This window comes from Hyaloscypha bicolor (assembly GCF_002865645.1).
Source record: "Hyaloscypha bicolor E unplaced genomic scaffold K444scaffold_184, whole genome shotgun sequence".
Lineage (NCBI taxonomy): Eukaryota > Fungi > Ascomycota > Leotiomycetes > Helotiales > Hyaloscyphaceae > Hyaloscypha > Hyaloscypha bicolor.
Window position 1 is genome coordinate 202,555 of NW_020194686.1, and position 13,866 is coordinate 216,420.

At 48.0% G+C, this 13,866-nt stretch overlaps 4 protein-coding genes across 4 annotated transcripts; 2 read left to right on the top strand and 2 right to left on the bottom strand.

Moving 5' to 3' along the window:
* Positions 1–968: 968 nt before the first annotated feature.
* On the bottom strand, positions 969–3,963 carry K444DRAFT_622269 (Adaptor protein complex AP-1 gamma subunit). Its single transcript, XM_024882064.1, has 5 exons — positions 3,805–3,963; positions 3,631–3,754; positions 3,391–3,579; positions 1,259–3,341; positions 969–1,209 (listed from the first exon to the last, which is right to left on the bottom strand). The coding sequence occupies exons 1-5, from the start codon at positions 3,812–3,814 to the stop codon at positions 1,120–1,122; spliced, it is 2,496 nt and encodes an 831-aa protein (XP_024726940.1). The 5' UTR covers positions 3,815–3,963; the 3' UTR covers positions 969–1,119.
* Positions 3,964–4,128: 165 nt separating this feature from the next.
* Positions 4,129–6,325, top strand: K444DRAFT_657668 (sterol o-acyltransferas-like protein). Its single transcript, XM_024886178.1, has 4 exons — positions 4,129–4,524; positions 4,571–5,029; positions 5,075–5,721; positions 5,765–6,325. Exons 1-4 carry the CDS (start codon positions 4,352–4,354, stop codon positions 6,136–6,138), a joined length of 1,653 nt encoding a protein of 550 aa, XP_024726941.1. The 5' UTR covers positions 4,129–4,351; the 3' UTR covers positions 6,139–6,325.
* Positions 6,326–6,409: 84 nt separating this feature from the next.
* Positions 6,410–7,303, bottom strand: K444DRAFT_638251 (uncharacterized protein; the record flags this gene model as incomplete). Its single annotated transcript, XM_024884228.1, has 1 exon — positions 6,410–7,303. The coding sequence occupies one exon, from the start codon at positions 7,301–7,303 to the stop codon at positions 6,410–6,412; it is 894 nt and encodes a 297-aa protein (XP_024726942.1).
* Positions 7,304–11,871: 4,568 nt separating this feature from the next.
* Positions 11,872–13,763, top strand: K444DRAFT_604475 (high-affinity nicotinic acid transporter). Its single transcript, XM_024878813.1, has 5 exons — positions 11,872–12,106; positions 12,159–12,692; positions 12,742–13,163; positions 13,212–13,365; positions 13,421–13,763. The coding sequence occupies exons 1-5, from the start codon at positions 11,946–11,948 to the stop codon at positions 13,623–13,625; spliced, it is 1,476 nt and encodes a 491-aa protein (XP_024726943.1). The 5' UTR covers positions 11,872–11,945; the 3' UTR covers positions 13,626–13,763.
* The last annotated feature ends 103 nt before the right edge of the window (positions 13,764–13,866 follow it).

A 13,866-nucleotide genomic window follows, 5' to 3' on the forward strand; every position in this document is an offset into this window, starting at 1 on the left:
CTCGCTGGACGGTTGCAATGCCATCCTGCTGGGAGAGCTACGGCCACTAGTTATGGCTTTAGCTGCAGGTTCAGTAGGTCTCAAATGAGTTGGAACCACATGGTCTGTCGGCGGAACGCTAATGAAGTTGTCTGATGCTGCATGATTTTCTGGAATAGTCGTGGTCGAGACCTGAATAGTGACATTTGAGAGCGCGCTTTGAAGCTGGTTGGCTTCGGTGGCGGAATCGAACAGCGGAAACAAGCTTTCGGGAAGCGTTATGGTCCCGGCGTATGTCGTCGTTGCTATCAAGGCAGTGAAGTTCGAGGTCGTGAAGTTCGAGATCTCGGACGCGTTGAATGCTGTGCCGTTAAGGCCGAGACTGGAGTTAGTACTGCCTGTAAAATTCAGCAGCTTGACCCCAGCTGGTGAAGATGCAGCATTATTCTGAAAGGTGATGGGAACTGCGCCAAAGAAGGCAATAGCTCTTTTGAAATGAGCGTCGGACAACATGGCTGCTGAAAGCTCTACATCAGGTTTTGTTCTATGAGCTCATATCGCATGGATGAAACATTTGCGCTTCTGGCGAAAAAAAGGTCAGGTAAAAATCGATGTATTGCGATAGAGGTAGCAGAGAGGGAATAAGTAGAGGAACGCTAGCTTTAAGTTTTGGACTAGGCCAGACTACTGGCGACCTGCCGTGTGACTCGACTTCCGGCTCGCCCCTTGATCATAGGGTGGAGAGAGTGGTAGGCGATAATGGCACTAAACGATTCCCGCCATGGCGAAATTCAAAGAGGTTATATCTGAGTAGCTCACGGCAGATCACATTTATCAGACCCTTGAAGAAGCAGCACAATGCCTCAACGTGGGCAAGCCAATACTACCTCTCAAGAGAAATTTGAATATCACCACCATCTTGTCAAAGACTATTGCGTAGGGCAGGGATTTCATTAAAATGTGGTGGCCAAGCTTAACGCACTAGCGTTTGGGGCAACCATGGAACCAGCCGCTCTTGCCACGGCACCGAACACAAGGCTAACGGCACAAGCAAGAATGAATATCGAGTGATCACTAATGAATCTTAGGCAAGGGCTTCATGTTGCTCTTTAATTTTCACCACATATTATGCAACGCTATTTATCTCGGTTCCGACCAGTCTACCTGGTCTGTGACGTGCCCAGCAGAAGGATGACCATAAGAGATTTTCAATCGCAAGCGCAATGGAGGCTAAAATAGTCAGTGAGGAATAAAGTCTACTCGGAAATCGTATGCTTACGCCTTTGCTTCCCGTGATTCTCATAGATTGGGTTGCTTCGGAACCCGGCGCTAAATCAGGGTTGGACATCGCATTCAGTTGGAGTTTTTGGGTTTTCGGAACGGCCGCTTGTAAGGCAACACTGGAAATTGACTGGTGCATGGAATTATTTCGGAAGCGTGCCATGACTTGGACCGTTCCTTCAGCATTACGTTGGAGTTGTAAGGTGATGTTGAGGTCATTCTTGTCGTAGCAGGGGTGTGTTGGAATTACTGGAGCAGCGGGCTGTGGTGGCGGAGAGGACATGCCAGAAAAGAGGTCGTTAGAAGGGGCAGAGGCACCTCTAGCTGGCTGTGTGGTGCCAGATGTATCGAAGAGATCCATGATAGAACTCATGTTAGATTGTTGGGGAGGAGAGGTGGGAGGAGGTGACGAAGTACTTCCACCAAGGATATCGGCAAGGAGATCCGTGTTGTTCTGGGATCCGTTTGTACCAAGATCTGCTGCCGGCATGCCACCGTCACCCATGAGGTCGAATAAGAGATCTTGTTCAGCTGGCTTAACGCTTTTCGACTTCCGATTTGATGCTTTGGTAGACTTCTTTGTAGCTTCACCCAACACCCTTGATTCTTCCTTGATCTGTGGAGGAGGCATCTTCTCCAAAACACCCCGTCTGATTGAATCGTACCCGAACAGGTTGTCGTATTCGACAGCGCGTTGCTGGACTTCAACGTCAAGACTTGCAGAATTGCTCTGAAGAATTCTCCTGATCCGATCGATTTGCGCTGGGTCCGTAAAACGGGTGGTGAGCTTCATCAGGGACGTAATGATGTATTCAGTGGCAATTTGAGTAGCGTAACTGCTGTTGAGAATGGACGAGAACAGGTCGACAACTTCGCTCTCCTTTACTTCTTGCACGAGCTCCTCCTCTTCATATTGCCCTCCTCGCAAGAGCGCATCGCCATACTCTCCTATGCACCATGCTCCAGCCAGAGTCAGGCTTTCTTGTGTGATGTCTTTCTTGAGGTTGATGTACAACTTCTGAACGGCGTATGTCTGTAACTCAGGGGTGGTTGCAATGAGTCGGATGAAAGATGACAAGATCTGCTCCTTAACGTAGTTCCCAGCCAACGTCAGAACTCGCAACATCGTATCGACGTGCCACCGTTTGTTGGGAGAGAATCTGTCCGCTGCCACACCAATTTGACTGGTCATGATGGGCTTGAACTCGTTGTCGGCAACTTCCAAGAACGCCAACAATTCACGTATTAGAAGCCGAACATTGCTCTCGTTGATAAGAGTGAAGCTCAAGTCCAATGCGCGTCTCCTGATACTAATATCAGGATCTCGAAGACATTCCAGAATGGTGTTTCGGTGCCGTTGGACGGCATTCGGCTCAACAGCGACGACTTTGATTAAGGTGTTCAAAGCAACATACCGAATGTTGTTGTCTCGGTTGGAAAGGAATTTACCAAGGATGTTAACGCCAAGTACGCGGAGGCCGGAGTCAGCCTCGATATCCAGAATAGTGAGAACTGCTTCGTATAGAATCGAGTTACCCACATTCTTGGAAGAGTCGGTATTTGTAGCTACTTGTGCCAGGATATCGTTGACCTGCTCGCTAGTCTGTGCGTCTCCCCTGCCGAGAACTCGCAGCAGTTGCAGAATCTTGACTTGTAGAAATGGATCTGTGATGCCAGTGACATCGTGTTCTGGCGCATATCCAGAGCTGGCAAGCGCTTTCAATGTCCGCACTAGACCTCCGCTGAATGGTCTGAACTTCTCCACAATTCCTTCCTCTCCGCCTTCTGCTTCATCAGCCTCACAAAGACTTGTAACCAACGTCAACCCGCAAAGCAAGACACCATGGTTTCGATCGGATAGGAGGGTAGCAGCTTTTTCGAGAAAATGTTCTTGCAGATCTGGGACCTTTCGACATATTCGCATGGCACAAAGGGCAGCTTTCCTTCGGATATACGGGTTTGCTGTTGAGAGGAGGGTTTCGATTTCGGGAAAGAGATCTCTTGACATTTCGACGGATGCAATGTTTCCCAGCGTGCATAAGGCCAGTCCAACGATATATTGGTTCGAATGGTTGAGGTCGCTGTAGGACGATTAAACATTTATTCCACAAGCTCAGGATCTTGGCATACTTCTTCAGAGAATTGGTGACTAAAGTCAGTACCTCTTGGTTCTCGTCCAGCAACAACATTGTGCCCAGGTATCCTAATCGTTTGTCCGCAAATCGAGGTGATGCAAGAAGCTTGAGACATTCTATTTGACCGAAATGCGTGCGTTCTCCAAGGGTGAATAGGTATAATAGCTTTGCGACATTATTCCGTCTCGAGAACAGAATGTCAGCCAGGAACGGACTGCTGATGTCTGTGACCTACCTGACGTTCGAATCCCCGCTCTCTTCTCTGAAGCTTGCCCTGATGGCCGCACTCTCTTTCTGCACAACCGCCCGCTCATCAGCAATGGTTTTTGAGGCGCGCACGTTGCGAATGAACTGCTTTACTGCGAACAGTCAATAGACAGGTCGAGGAGGGGCATTTGAAGAGGCCTACAGGAGCTCATTCCGGCGGTCTGGGGCCCCGCAATGGGCCTGATCGTCTGCTACTACCAAGTTGGAGAGTAGAGAGTCTGGCAGACCGAACTTTTCGCAGGGTCACAGAGAGAAAAGCTTGCCGTTCCGTAGAGCTCTCCTGTCTGAATCGCACTGTTGAAGGCCACCGCGTTTGATGTTCGTGATGTGCCGCTAAAACTCTGAGCCTTGCGGCTGAGGCACAAACTTTTAGGGGTGACATCTGCCCAATGAGAAGCTACATGATGAGTGTGGCTTGTAGGCCGCGCCACTCTTGCGGGTCGAAAACCGCATCCAAAAAATCATGGCAGTTCAGAGTCCTATCCTCCCTCCTTCTAGGTTTCACGTACAAGAGCCGATCTTGGGGGCACCTGTCTTGGGATGTTTCTTCCTATGTCTACATAGACTCCCCAGTCATCCTCGCGTATATATCTCACAATTTCTAACCTTGAAACAAGTTTCATAAGCTTACCACAGCTTGATGCTATCGCAACTCGAATTATTATAGAACCACCAGATATTCCAACAACATGTCTTCTTCTGCAGACATCCATGCCAACGGAAATGGAAATGTCTACCACGAGCATATTCTTCGGCCAAGGGCTGTCAAGCCAAACAACCCAGCCGTCTTGCGAACCATGACCGAAGAGGGTCTCTTGGCTGGTGAGAGTATGCAAAATGGAAGCGTATCAGGTCAAACTAGGTACTCTCTTCCAGTCCTCTGGGAATGCCCCTATTAACATCAACAGTGGTCGATCGACACCGGTTCCTGCAGACGCTCCTCCTTCGGTCCAATCAATCTCCTCCGCTCGAAAGCAGCTCCGAGCTGAGCAACGCCGCAGACTATTCCCCACGATCGAATATGCCTCCAGAGTGTCCCATTTCGATCCCAATAGCGATTACCGGGATTTCCAGGGATTTTACATCCTGTTCTGGATAGCTCTTACCATCATGGCCATAACCACAATGTTAAGGAATATAAAAGACACGGGATATCCTATGAGAGTGCAGATTTGGCAGCTATTTACGGTCAAAGTCTGGGAATTGGCTCTAGCAGACGGGTTGATGGTTCTCAATACTGCTGTTAGTCTGCCTCTTCACAGACTTATCAGAAGTCAGATTGGGGCTAAGCTAGGTTTGAGGTGGCAAGGAGGTGGAATGGCTGTGCAGAGTATATTTCAGTTAGTATGGTTTGCATTTTGGGTTGCGTAAGCACTGATCTCTTAGCGAAGTCTTCAACGCTGACTTTGTAGGCTACCTTTTAACCGTGAGTGGACATGGACAGCCCAAGTATTTTTAACATTGCACACTTTGGTGCTGCTAATGAAAATGCACTCCTACGCCTTTTACAATGGCCATCTGAGCGAAACCGAACGAAGATTGAAAGCATTAGACGAACCCTCTACAGCTTCTAAGGCGCCTGCGTATCAATATCCAAGTGCTGGACATACGCCGACATCTGAGGAGAGAGAGAAGAAGGATGCAGATGAGTTATCACGACTTCGAGAGGATTTGGCCATTGAACTTACATCACCAATGGGATCAGTCACATATCCTAAGAACCTCACATTGGCAAATTATACCGATTACATATTCTGTCCAACACTTTGCTACGAGCTAGAATACCCTCGCACGCCAGGAATTGTATGGACGGAATTGGGATACAAGATTCTTGCTGTTTTTGGCGTTATATTCCTCCTAACCATCACATCCGAAGAATTCATTCTCCCTGTGATGATCGAATCCGCTTATCGACTCGAGACAGTTACCTCCTTCTCAGAAACTGCCCTCATCCTAGCAGAATCAATCTCTATGCTTCTGTTCCCGTTCATGATCACCTTCCTCCTTGTCTTCCTCGTAATCTTCGAATACGTCCTTGGAGCATTTGCCGAAATAACCTGTAAGTCACCCACCCTGATGGAAGTTCCGCCTGACAGTTCCAGGTTTCGCCGACAGACACTTCTACTCGGACTGGTGGAATAGCACCGATTGGCTTGAGTTCTCCCGCGAGTGGAACATCCCTGTCCACCACTTCTTCCGACGCCACGTCTATAGCGCATCTCGACCCCATATTGGACGTCCCATGGCGACACTTATCACCTTCCTCATCAGTGCCATCGGACACGAAATCGTCATGGCATGTATCACGAAGAAGATTAGAGGCTATGGATTCCTGGCACAGATGAGCCAGCTCCCGATTGTCATGTTGCAGCGAACGAAGTGGATTAAGGGAAAGCGGGTGCTAAACAATGTATGTTTCTGGTGCTCGATGATCTTAGGTTTGAGCATGATGTGCTCTTTGTATGTACTTTGTTGAGCAGGTGTTAGAGATGCCTGGAAGATACCCTGGATATGGTCTAGATTTGCGGCTTTTCTCGATGTATCGGCTTCAGTGAGACGTTGCCATATGCCTCCAACGAGTCTTCATCCAGACAACCGTAATGCTCGATTCTATTTTCGCCTACACATTTGAAAAACCAAGTGGGTCAATATATCGTTGGTGTCTCTATCGCGTGGGGAGAATTGTAGCTCTGTCTGTCCATCTTTCCTTCTTCACACCATGTCCAGGCTGCGCCTATCATCTCTCCCTAATTGTCCGACTCAGGGGCAAAAGTAACGCGCTTTTTGCCAGTATCCTTTCTCTTGAGCCTCTTGCTGCGCCTCACTTCTGCTTCCTTAGGCCCATATTCTTCTCTCTGTTTGCGCTTACGCATACCCCTTTCCAAATTTCCTCCCGCAGACCAATATCCCATATCCTCTGGCCCCTTAATTCCACCCAGCTTTCCTTTAAGCTCTGCCTTCCAATGTTCCGGCAAACCTTCTGAAGCGCCCCACAATAAGCCGCCCAAAATCTTCCGCTTCTTGCTGCCTTCTAACGTTCCCTCTTTTGCTTCACCCTCCCCAGACTTCTCTGCATTGTTCATAGTGCCTACCATGACCTGTATATTACATTCTCCAAGCGGAATAAGAGGAGCGTTCCAGAAACCAGGCATTCCAGACTTTTCGTAAAGTTCCACCTCAACCTCCTGCATCTTCAGGCCCCGTTTCTTAGCCTTTGCGTACTGAATGGCGAAACAGCCCTGGGACAATCGATAAACCAACCCATAGACATGGTCTCTCTCAGACGGGATGATCATTGGGAAGCGTTTCGATTGTTCTATGACCCAGTTGTACATTGAAAGCTTGCCAACAGCCACACATGTCGAATCAGAGAGCAGGGCGGGGTCCATATCTTTGCCATAGGCAAAGTATAACACCTCCTCGCCTTCCTCTTCTCGTTGTTCTGGAACTGCTGTGACAATGGGAGCCGGTGGGTACAGATCCTCGGACCAGTCCCCCTCAAACGGTGGACGGAGGTAATCGTAGGGGCCGAGTGATTGTTCGGGGGCTTGTGGGACATTCTCTGGCGATTCTTCCCTCTCCTCTGAGACATTCATCTTCCGTTGCCTGGCAGAACGTTCTTCCATGGCGTTTTGGGACATTGAGAGGTCATTCCAGAGGGATGGCAAGGGTGGAGATGGTGTATTTCTCCGAATACTAAGAGGAGAGAAGGATATTGGATTTCATGTGTTTGCTTGGGTAGAATAAATGTTGGTTGTTCAAGAAGCCTTTAGGACAAATAAATTTAATCCCTGTAGCCCGCGAAGTGTACGGTAGAGCGAAGTCGAGGTCCTCGCGGACTAGAGTGGAGCGGCGACGTCGCCGGCTCGGAGTAGATTCTGCTTGTCGTTATTTGATAAAGGCTTGTGAATGTGTTTAGCAGTGCGAGCCAGCTCCGACCCCTTAATTTCTTCACTCTGATTGTCTCTATCGATCACAAGAGATCTTGGCTGTGCAAATAGAGACAAATGCCGACTATCCGAGTGATACACTCGATAAAGAGGCACTTCGAGTGTCGGGGACTTCGAGATTGTGAGAGTGTGGGAATGTTTGGATTGAAGCTGTAGAAGCTGGAAGTCGAGAGAGGGCTCTAATACTCCAAGACTCGCCTAAATATCGAGGCTTCGGGGATTTTGTGAATCATGGAAGTCTGATCAGATGGATCAGAAGTATCTCTGCGAATTCAGTCTGAGTCATGAAGTAGAAAGGGTGGCTTTGTTAAGGCAGATCAAGGCTCAGGACGGCGTCATGAACAGACCGCGAGTCAGTAGGAACGATAATAACTACCGTAATCACCCTTTAAAATTGAATCATGTTGTTTAATTCGAGAACCGTCAGGTTTCCAAGTCCTCTGGACCATCCTCTGGCGGTCATTATATTGACACCATTCCCAAAGGACTTGAACGTCGTCCAATTCTGGAGTTTCATCTACAGACGACATATTCAAATCAATTCGCGGAGTCGGGTTACCTGCTTAATTTAGTATATAATCAGCAAGGGAAAAAGCCTTGGAAAGAATGTGTCCAGTCCAGCAGCAGGATAGAAGTGATCTTCACATTTTGCAACCTGGAGGGAAGGTTGCTCTTGAAAAGAGCTCGCCCATGCAATCACTCGGGCTGGCTCACAATTCCTTTCGATGAGAGCGTCCAAGTCCTCAGGGAAAGTTATTATAGAGTCCTCGAGTTATTGTTCGTCATCTTTACCTGCAGCTCTCTCCTTGTTCAACATTCAATGAACCCCCCTTTATACATATCATATCAGTGTGCCCCTGCCAACCCCTGCAACACCCCTGTTTTACTCGCGTAGCATTCCTAAAACATGGGTGTATACCCAAAGTAGTAATTTTTGATCTCGACTCTCTTTTAGATGCATAAGCACCCGTACTAGGACCTGCCCAGAGAGGGTGCTTATGCAATTGAAAATTTGATTCCCTTATAGGCATCTTCCCCCGTGCTCAGCAAGCTAATTTTTGCAAATTTATCATAAAGTAAGTCTTTCTTTTTCGGCTATTCTTTAGCCCCCGGTACGCGCAGAGTAGGCGAGCAAGAAGCGCATACCCATTAAGAAGTATATCCTCAAGGCACGCTCGTCCTGGCTTGCTCGGGTACGTGGATGTGTTTCACACGCCGTCGCGCGCCTTCGGCGCGCGATGCCGTGCCCCCAGCCCATTAAAGTCCTGGTGTTAGTAGAGATAAACTTTAGAACTCCCAGAATTAGCACGATGGCTAGTTCTCAATGTCGAGAACTTTCGATGCGGACAAAGCTTGAAAAATTGCGTGTTGATGGCATAAGTGCGAAGACAAAAGCAATCTGCGCTGAATGGGTTCAAAGAATCCATTCTGCAAGTCTCCTATAGACAGAGTAAGGGCTGGATCAGAAATCGGTCTAAATATGGTTGATGGTCTGCGATGCGTAATAATGAGAGATGGAAGGAGGTTTAATTTGGAAGTGCAGGGGTACCGGGGCCTGGAGTCAGCTTGGGCTCACATCAAATTGCACATGACATTGCGCATATTGGACTTAATATTATGTGACGGCGCTGGCTGGAATTATGGGGGGTAGGCTGTCACCTGGCTAGTTCCCCTGTCAGGCCAGCGTTTCAAGCATTTGAGCTAGTACTTCTTCTCTTTTACTCTCTCTCTCTCTCTCTCTCTTCTCCTTCTTAGCTTTATATTCTACAAGACAGAATAATAGAGATCTTTGCGCCTCGTTCCAATTGCTCTAGCTCCACCGTCACACCCGCGCGGTCTAGTATTATCAAGTAATCCAGGAGAGGGTTGCTCCATTCAGCGCTTATTAGAACCGAACCACTCTCTCCGGACTGGGTTCGACACGGCAGTCGATTTAAAGAGGATGTCCTAGATCTTGGCTTTGATAGTATCCTAGCCCGAGTGGTCACTTGCGTCACGCGTTCAAAATTCTGAAACACATCAAATATCTAGAGACTTCAGAGACCGAGGACCTAATTAACCAAACGCGACAGCTCGATGACGGGTTCCGATAGTGGCTGATGCAAGTCCCTGGCGAATGGCCATACGAGCCGTATAGTATTCCGAGTTCCTGATCCAGGAGAGACTTCTACTCCTTCTGTTATCTACGTCTGCGCACGACATGGCCACGCTGCAGTCTGGAATCTACATTTCGGACTGCGGATGCTCATGACCGGTACCATTCTCGGCCTTTATTAACTCAGCCATCCACTCCTGCTCCCAGTCCACGAGTCCCACAACTCTACCTACCAACAACAACGCCACGAGTGCATAACGCAGCTGGAAGCCTGAGCCGAGAGTTTTGCATCCACCACCCCCTTTTCACTCGGCCGATTCAGAGCCGACATTGCAGACGTCCTAGACTCGCAGCCTGCACTTACTCTCAACACAGACGAAATGCCTCCCGACTATTTGGCCATTATCTGTGGCTTCGAGCCTCGACGGCGTGGGGTCAATCCAGCAGCTATGGTTCCGCCCCGAGCCCGCGCGCTTCCTTAGGCCACATCCTTGGCGACGGGGTCCTTTGGTGTGCTGGAACCGATCCACGGGCTCACGAACGACCGACTATCAGAAGGTTGACAAAGTGAATATCTCGGAAACTTGCGGCTGGAAAAATTTAGCAAAACAATCCATGACATAGAGAAGGTGAATTGAGCTGAAATGAGCCGAAAGTTCGTATAGTAAATGAGACTCAACAGAACGGTCACTGGATCATAAACAAGAATGAAGAGGAGTGCATGGGTAATTTCGTGGGGCCCGCTTAAATTTCATATTTCCTGAAGGTCCGCCTTTTCCTCGCATGGCCAACTTGGTTGGAATTTGATTAAATCGCCCTCTTTTTGCGATCCTGGTGCGATGAAGCAATTTGCGTATGATTTCTCCGCTTCCTATTTGCGGAAGCGGCCAATCAGGGGTTCGCCAACACTACGAAAGCGGGCGGCATTAAAAATCGTTGATCCGCTGAAAAGCGAGGGACGCCAAAATCGCTACCTTTGAAAAATCACACCAAATCTCAATGCAACCCCTAAAACTCTTTAAAATAGCTTTGTGAGGTAGAAAAGAAGCATATCTAACTTTTGTGGGATTTTCTCAATAATTAAATATAATACGGAATTACGAGAATTTTTATATTGCGAGAGTCAAGGCTATGCCCACCCTTGCTTAGCGAATTGGACGATTTTTATTACCGCCCGCCTTCGTACAGCTATTACCATAGAAAAGATGTATTCTCCGCCCAGCGTTTTTTGTCCGTTTCACGCCGTCTGACTTTTCAATCCTGGAAAGCTCTCTAGAATTTGATAGAACGTGATTAATTGATCTGTGCCAGCCTAGCAGAACATTAAAGCAGCATCTGTCTCACTGACACAGGGTTACCCTCAAGGTATAAATTTACGAGGGTAATAGCTGTATCACCCTGTGAGGCTGTGCCTATGATTTTTACTAGGAAAGAGTTGCTGTAGAATAGACGTTTGTGTCGGGCGCAGTCACGAGTGATTTGCCCTCGCTTCGGTGCGGTCGCTGCTGGTCTGCAAGTCAGCTCACGGGGCCGGCATATTTCTGTTCACGCTCTCAAAGTCAACAAATAACAGTCCTCGAACTACTCTAACTAGCCAATTATGATTCTAGGCTTTGAAATGGGGGCCAAAATCAAATTCTTTCAGGGCACTTGAGCAAATGCGAAGTAGGCGAGATCTCCCTGTAAGCGAAGCTTACTCATTACAATCCTCCTGCACGTCTTACTCCAATTTAGGTACATCATAGCCCCATGGGGAAAGAAGGGTGAACTCTAAGCGGACCGGAACGAGGTCTCCCCTGTTAAATAAACAGTTCTCACTTGTTGCTTTACGCGCTCAATTAGGATTCTTATCGTGAACCAACCGCTTCGAAGAGGATAATACCGGTGTGGCTATGTATAGGAGCCAGGTGTTACTTCTCAGATAGTAAGAATGATAATGCAGTCATCCATGCATGTTGGCTGTTAGGGTTTGTTTGGTACATGATCGCTGTGATACCTTCCACTTTGCTCGAGGAAGCGAGAGCTAGACCCCCCAAATAGTTACACCTGGCCCCGACACTGCAAGTGAATTCACAGGGTACCGTGGTACGTGTCAGTGTAACCCGAGTAGAAATGCCCACGGCCCCCCAACATTGCAATTTTTACAGATGAGTGCGCTTTCTTCTTTGCATCTTAACATTTCGCTCCAATCTTGCTCTGTCGACAATTGCCAGAACATTTTGGCTTGCAGGCCTCAACATGGCGGCCAAAGTTCCTGAAAAGAATGCTGGCGTTCTAGATGTATCAATCTCAGATTCAATGGAGTCCATCGAAGCTCAAGGATTTGATGAAGCAAGGACAAAGAAACTCGTTCGAAAGCTCGACTGGCACTTAATTCCCTTCCTCTCCCTGATCTACCTGTACGTCCCTCCCTCAGCAGACATTCATAGAAATTGCTGAAGAAATGCTCAGATTGTGTTTCCTGGATCGAACAAACATCGGAAATGCCCGTTTGGATAATCTCGAGAAAGATCTCAAGCTGGGGGGCCTACAATACAATGATTGCCTGGCGATTCTCTTCCCGTTCTACATCGCAGCGGAAATTCCCAGCAATATGATGATGAAGCGCTTTAGGCCAAGTATGTGGCTCACTTTCATCATGGTTTTCTGGTCCATCGCGATGATCTGCCAAGGCTTCGTCAAGAATTATTCAGGCCTCATGGCGACGAGAGTCTTCCTTGGAGTCTTTGAAGGAGGTCTGTTCCCGGGAGTAAATTACTACATCACCCAATGGTACTGCCGACACGAATGTGGTTTCCGCATGGCATTATTCTTTTCTGCTGCAACACTAGCGGGAGCCTTTGGCGGTATTCTTGCTCGTGGAATTGCTGAGATGAATGGGGTTGGTGGGAAATCTGCGTGGGCCTGGATCTTCATTCTAGAAGGTCTTCTAAGCATCGTTGTCTCCTTCGCCGCGTATTGGGCCGTCAACGATTATCCCGCTACGTATGTATCTATTATCATTCACAAAATAAAACTAACACAGCATCTACAGAGCCAAATTCCTCACCAAAGACGAGCGCGAAGAAGTCGAGCGCCGCCTGGCTGTCGACCACGGAAACCTCTCCAACGCATTCGCTTACAAATACGTCCTGCAAGCTATCAAAGACTGGAAAATCTATATCCACATGCTCATCTGCATGGCTAGCTTCTGCCCCATTTACTCCTTCTCCCTCTTCTTGCCAACAATCATCAAGAATATGGGATATACCGCCAATCAAGCACAACTTATGAGTGTTCCACCTTATGTTGCAGCTTGCTTCTTTACTATTGCAGCAAGCTGGTTTGCGGATCGAGTTAGGCAGAGGGGGGTTTTCATGTTGGGATTTCAGGTTATCGCAATTACGGGTTTTGCGATGCTGGCTGGGACAAGCAAGCCAAGGATTCAGTATGGTGGAACTGTGCTTGCTGCTATTGGTACGACGTTCGGATGTTGATGTTTGATTTTTGCTAATAAGGTCTTAGGTATCTACCCTCAAGTCCCACTCGCCCTCGCCTGGAACGGCAACAATATCGGAGGAAGCTTGAAGCGTGGTACGGGGATTGCGATGCAAGTTATGGGCGGCAACTGCGGTGGAATCATCGCGTCTTATGTTTATCTCACCAGAGACAGTCCCAGGTAAGCACAAGTATAGGTTACATTGTTTTGCATTTCAGAGGCTGACTTCGTGCAGATTCATCAAAGGACACTGCCTCCTTATTGGCATAATCGGCATGGCATTCTTCCTCACACTGTTCATGACGACATGGACAAGAATGGAGAATTCTCGACGTGATAAGGTGGCAGGAGAGGGAGGACCAGTTTCTTTGACGGAAGAGCAAAGGATAAAAGATATTGAGCTTGCGGATAATGCTTCGTGGTTTAGGTATACTGTCTGAAGCATATTATTGAGAGTTAGTTATATTGGAGGTCTGAGGTTGACATGGGAGTTGGTCTTTTGGTGGAAGAGGAGTGAAATTGGTCACTGATGTTTGATTCGGTCTTTGTTAGAGTTAAATACATTATAAATTCTTTACCCAATGATCTTAACATTTGTGGGATGAGTTGACGGCGGTTCAGGGGCAGCAAACCTAAGCGAGCTCCACGCCAACATCCTGTCACGGAGTAAATATATTCGTA

Excerpts from the sequence above, each read along its gene's own strand:
- K444DRAFT_622269 (XM_024882064.1), bottom strand. Across the intron at positions 3,580-3,630 it reads AGCGGGGATTCGAACGTCAG|ACGGAATAATGTCGCAAAGC; the intron begins GTAGGTCACAGA and ends TCTGTTCTCGAG. Across the intron at positions 3,342-3,390 it reads GTCACCAATTCTCTGAAGAA|CGACCTCAACCATTCGAACC; the intron begins GTATGCCAAGAT and ends ATCGTCCTACAG.
- K444DRAFT_657668 (XM_024886178.1), top strand. The coding sequence starts at position 4,352 with ATGTCTTCTTCTGCAGACATCCATGCCAACGGAAATGGAAATGTCTAC. Across the intron at positions 5,030-5,074 it reads TGGTTTGCATTTTGGGTTGC|GCTACCTTTTAACCGTGAGT; the intron begins GTAAGCACTGAT and ends CTGACTTTGTAG. Across the intron at positions 5,722-5,764 it reads AGCATTTGCCGAAATAACCT|GTTTCGCCGACAGACACTTC; the intron begins GTAAGTCACCCA and ends TGACAGTTCCAG.
- K444DRAFT_604475 (XM_024878813.1), top strand. The coding sequence starts at position 11,946 with ATGGCGGCCAAAGTTCCTGAAAAGAATGCTGGCGTTCTAGATGTATCA. Across the intron at positions 13,164-13,211 it reads AACTGTGCTTGCTGCTATTG|GTATCTACCCTCAAGTCCCA; the intron begins GTACGACGTTCG and ends ATAAGGTCTTAG. Across the intron at positions 13,366-13,420 it reads CTCACCAGAGACAGTCCCAG|ATTCATCAAAGGACACTGCC; the intron begins GTAAGCACAAGT and ends GACTTCGTGCAG.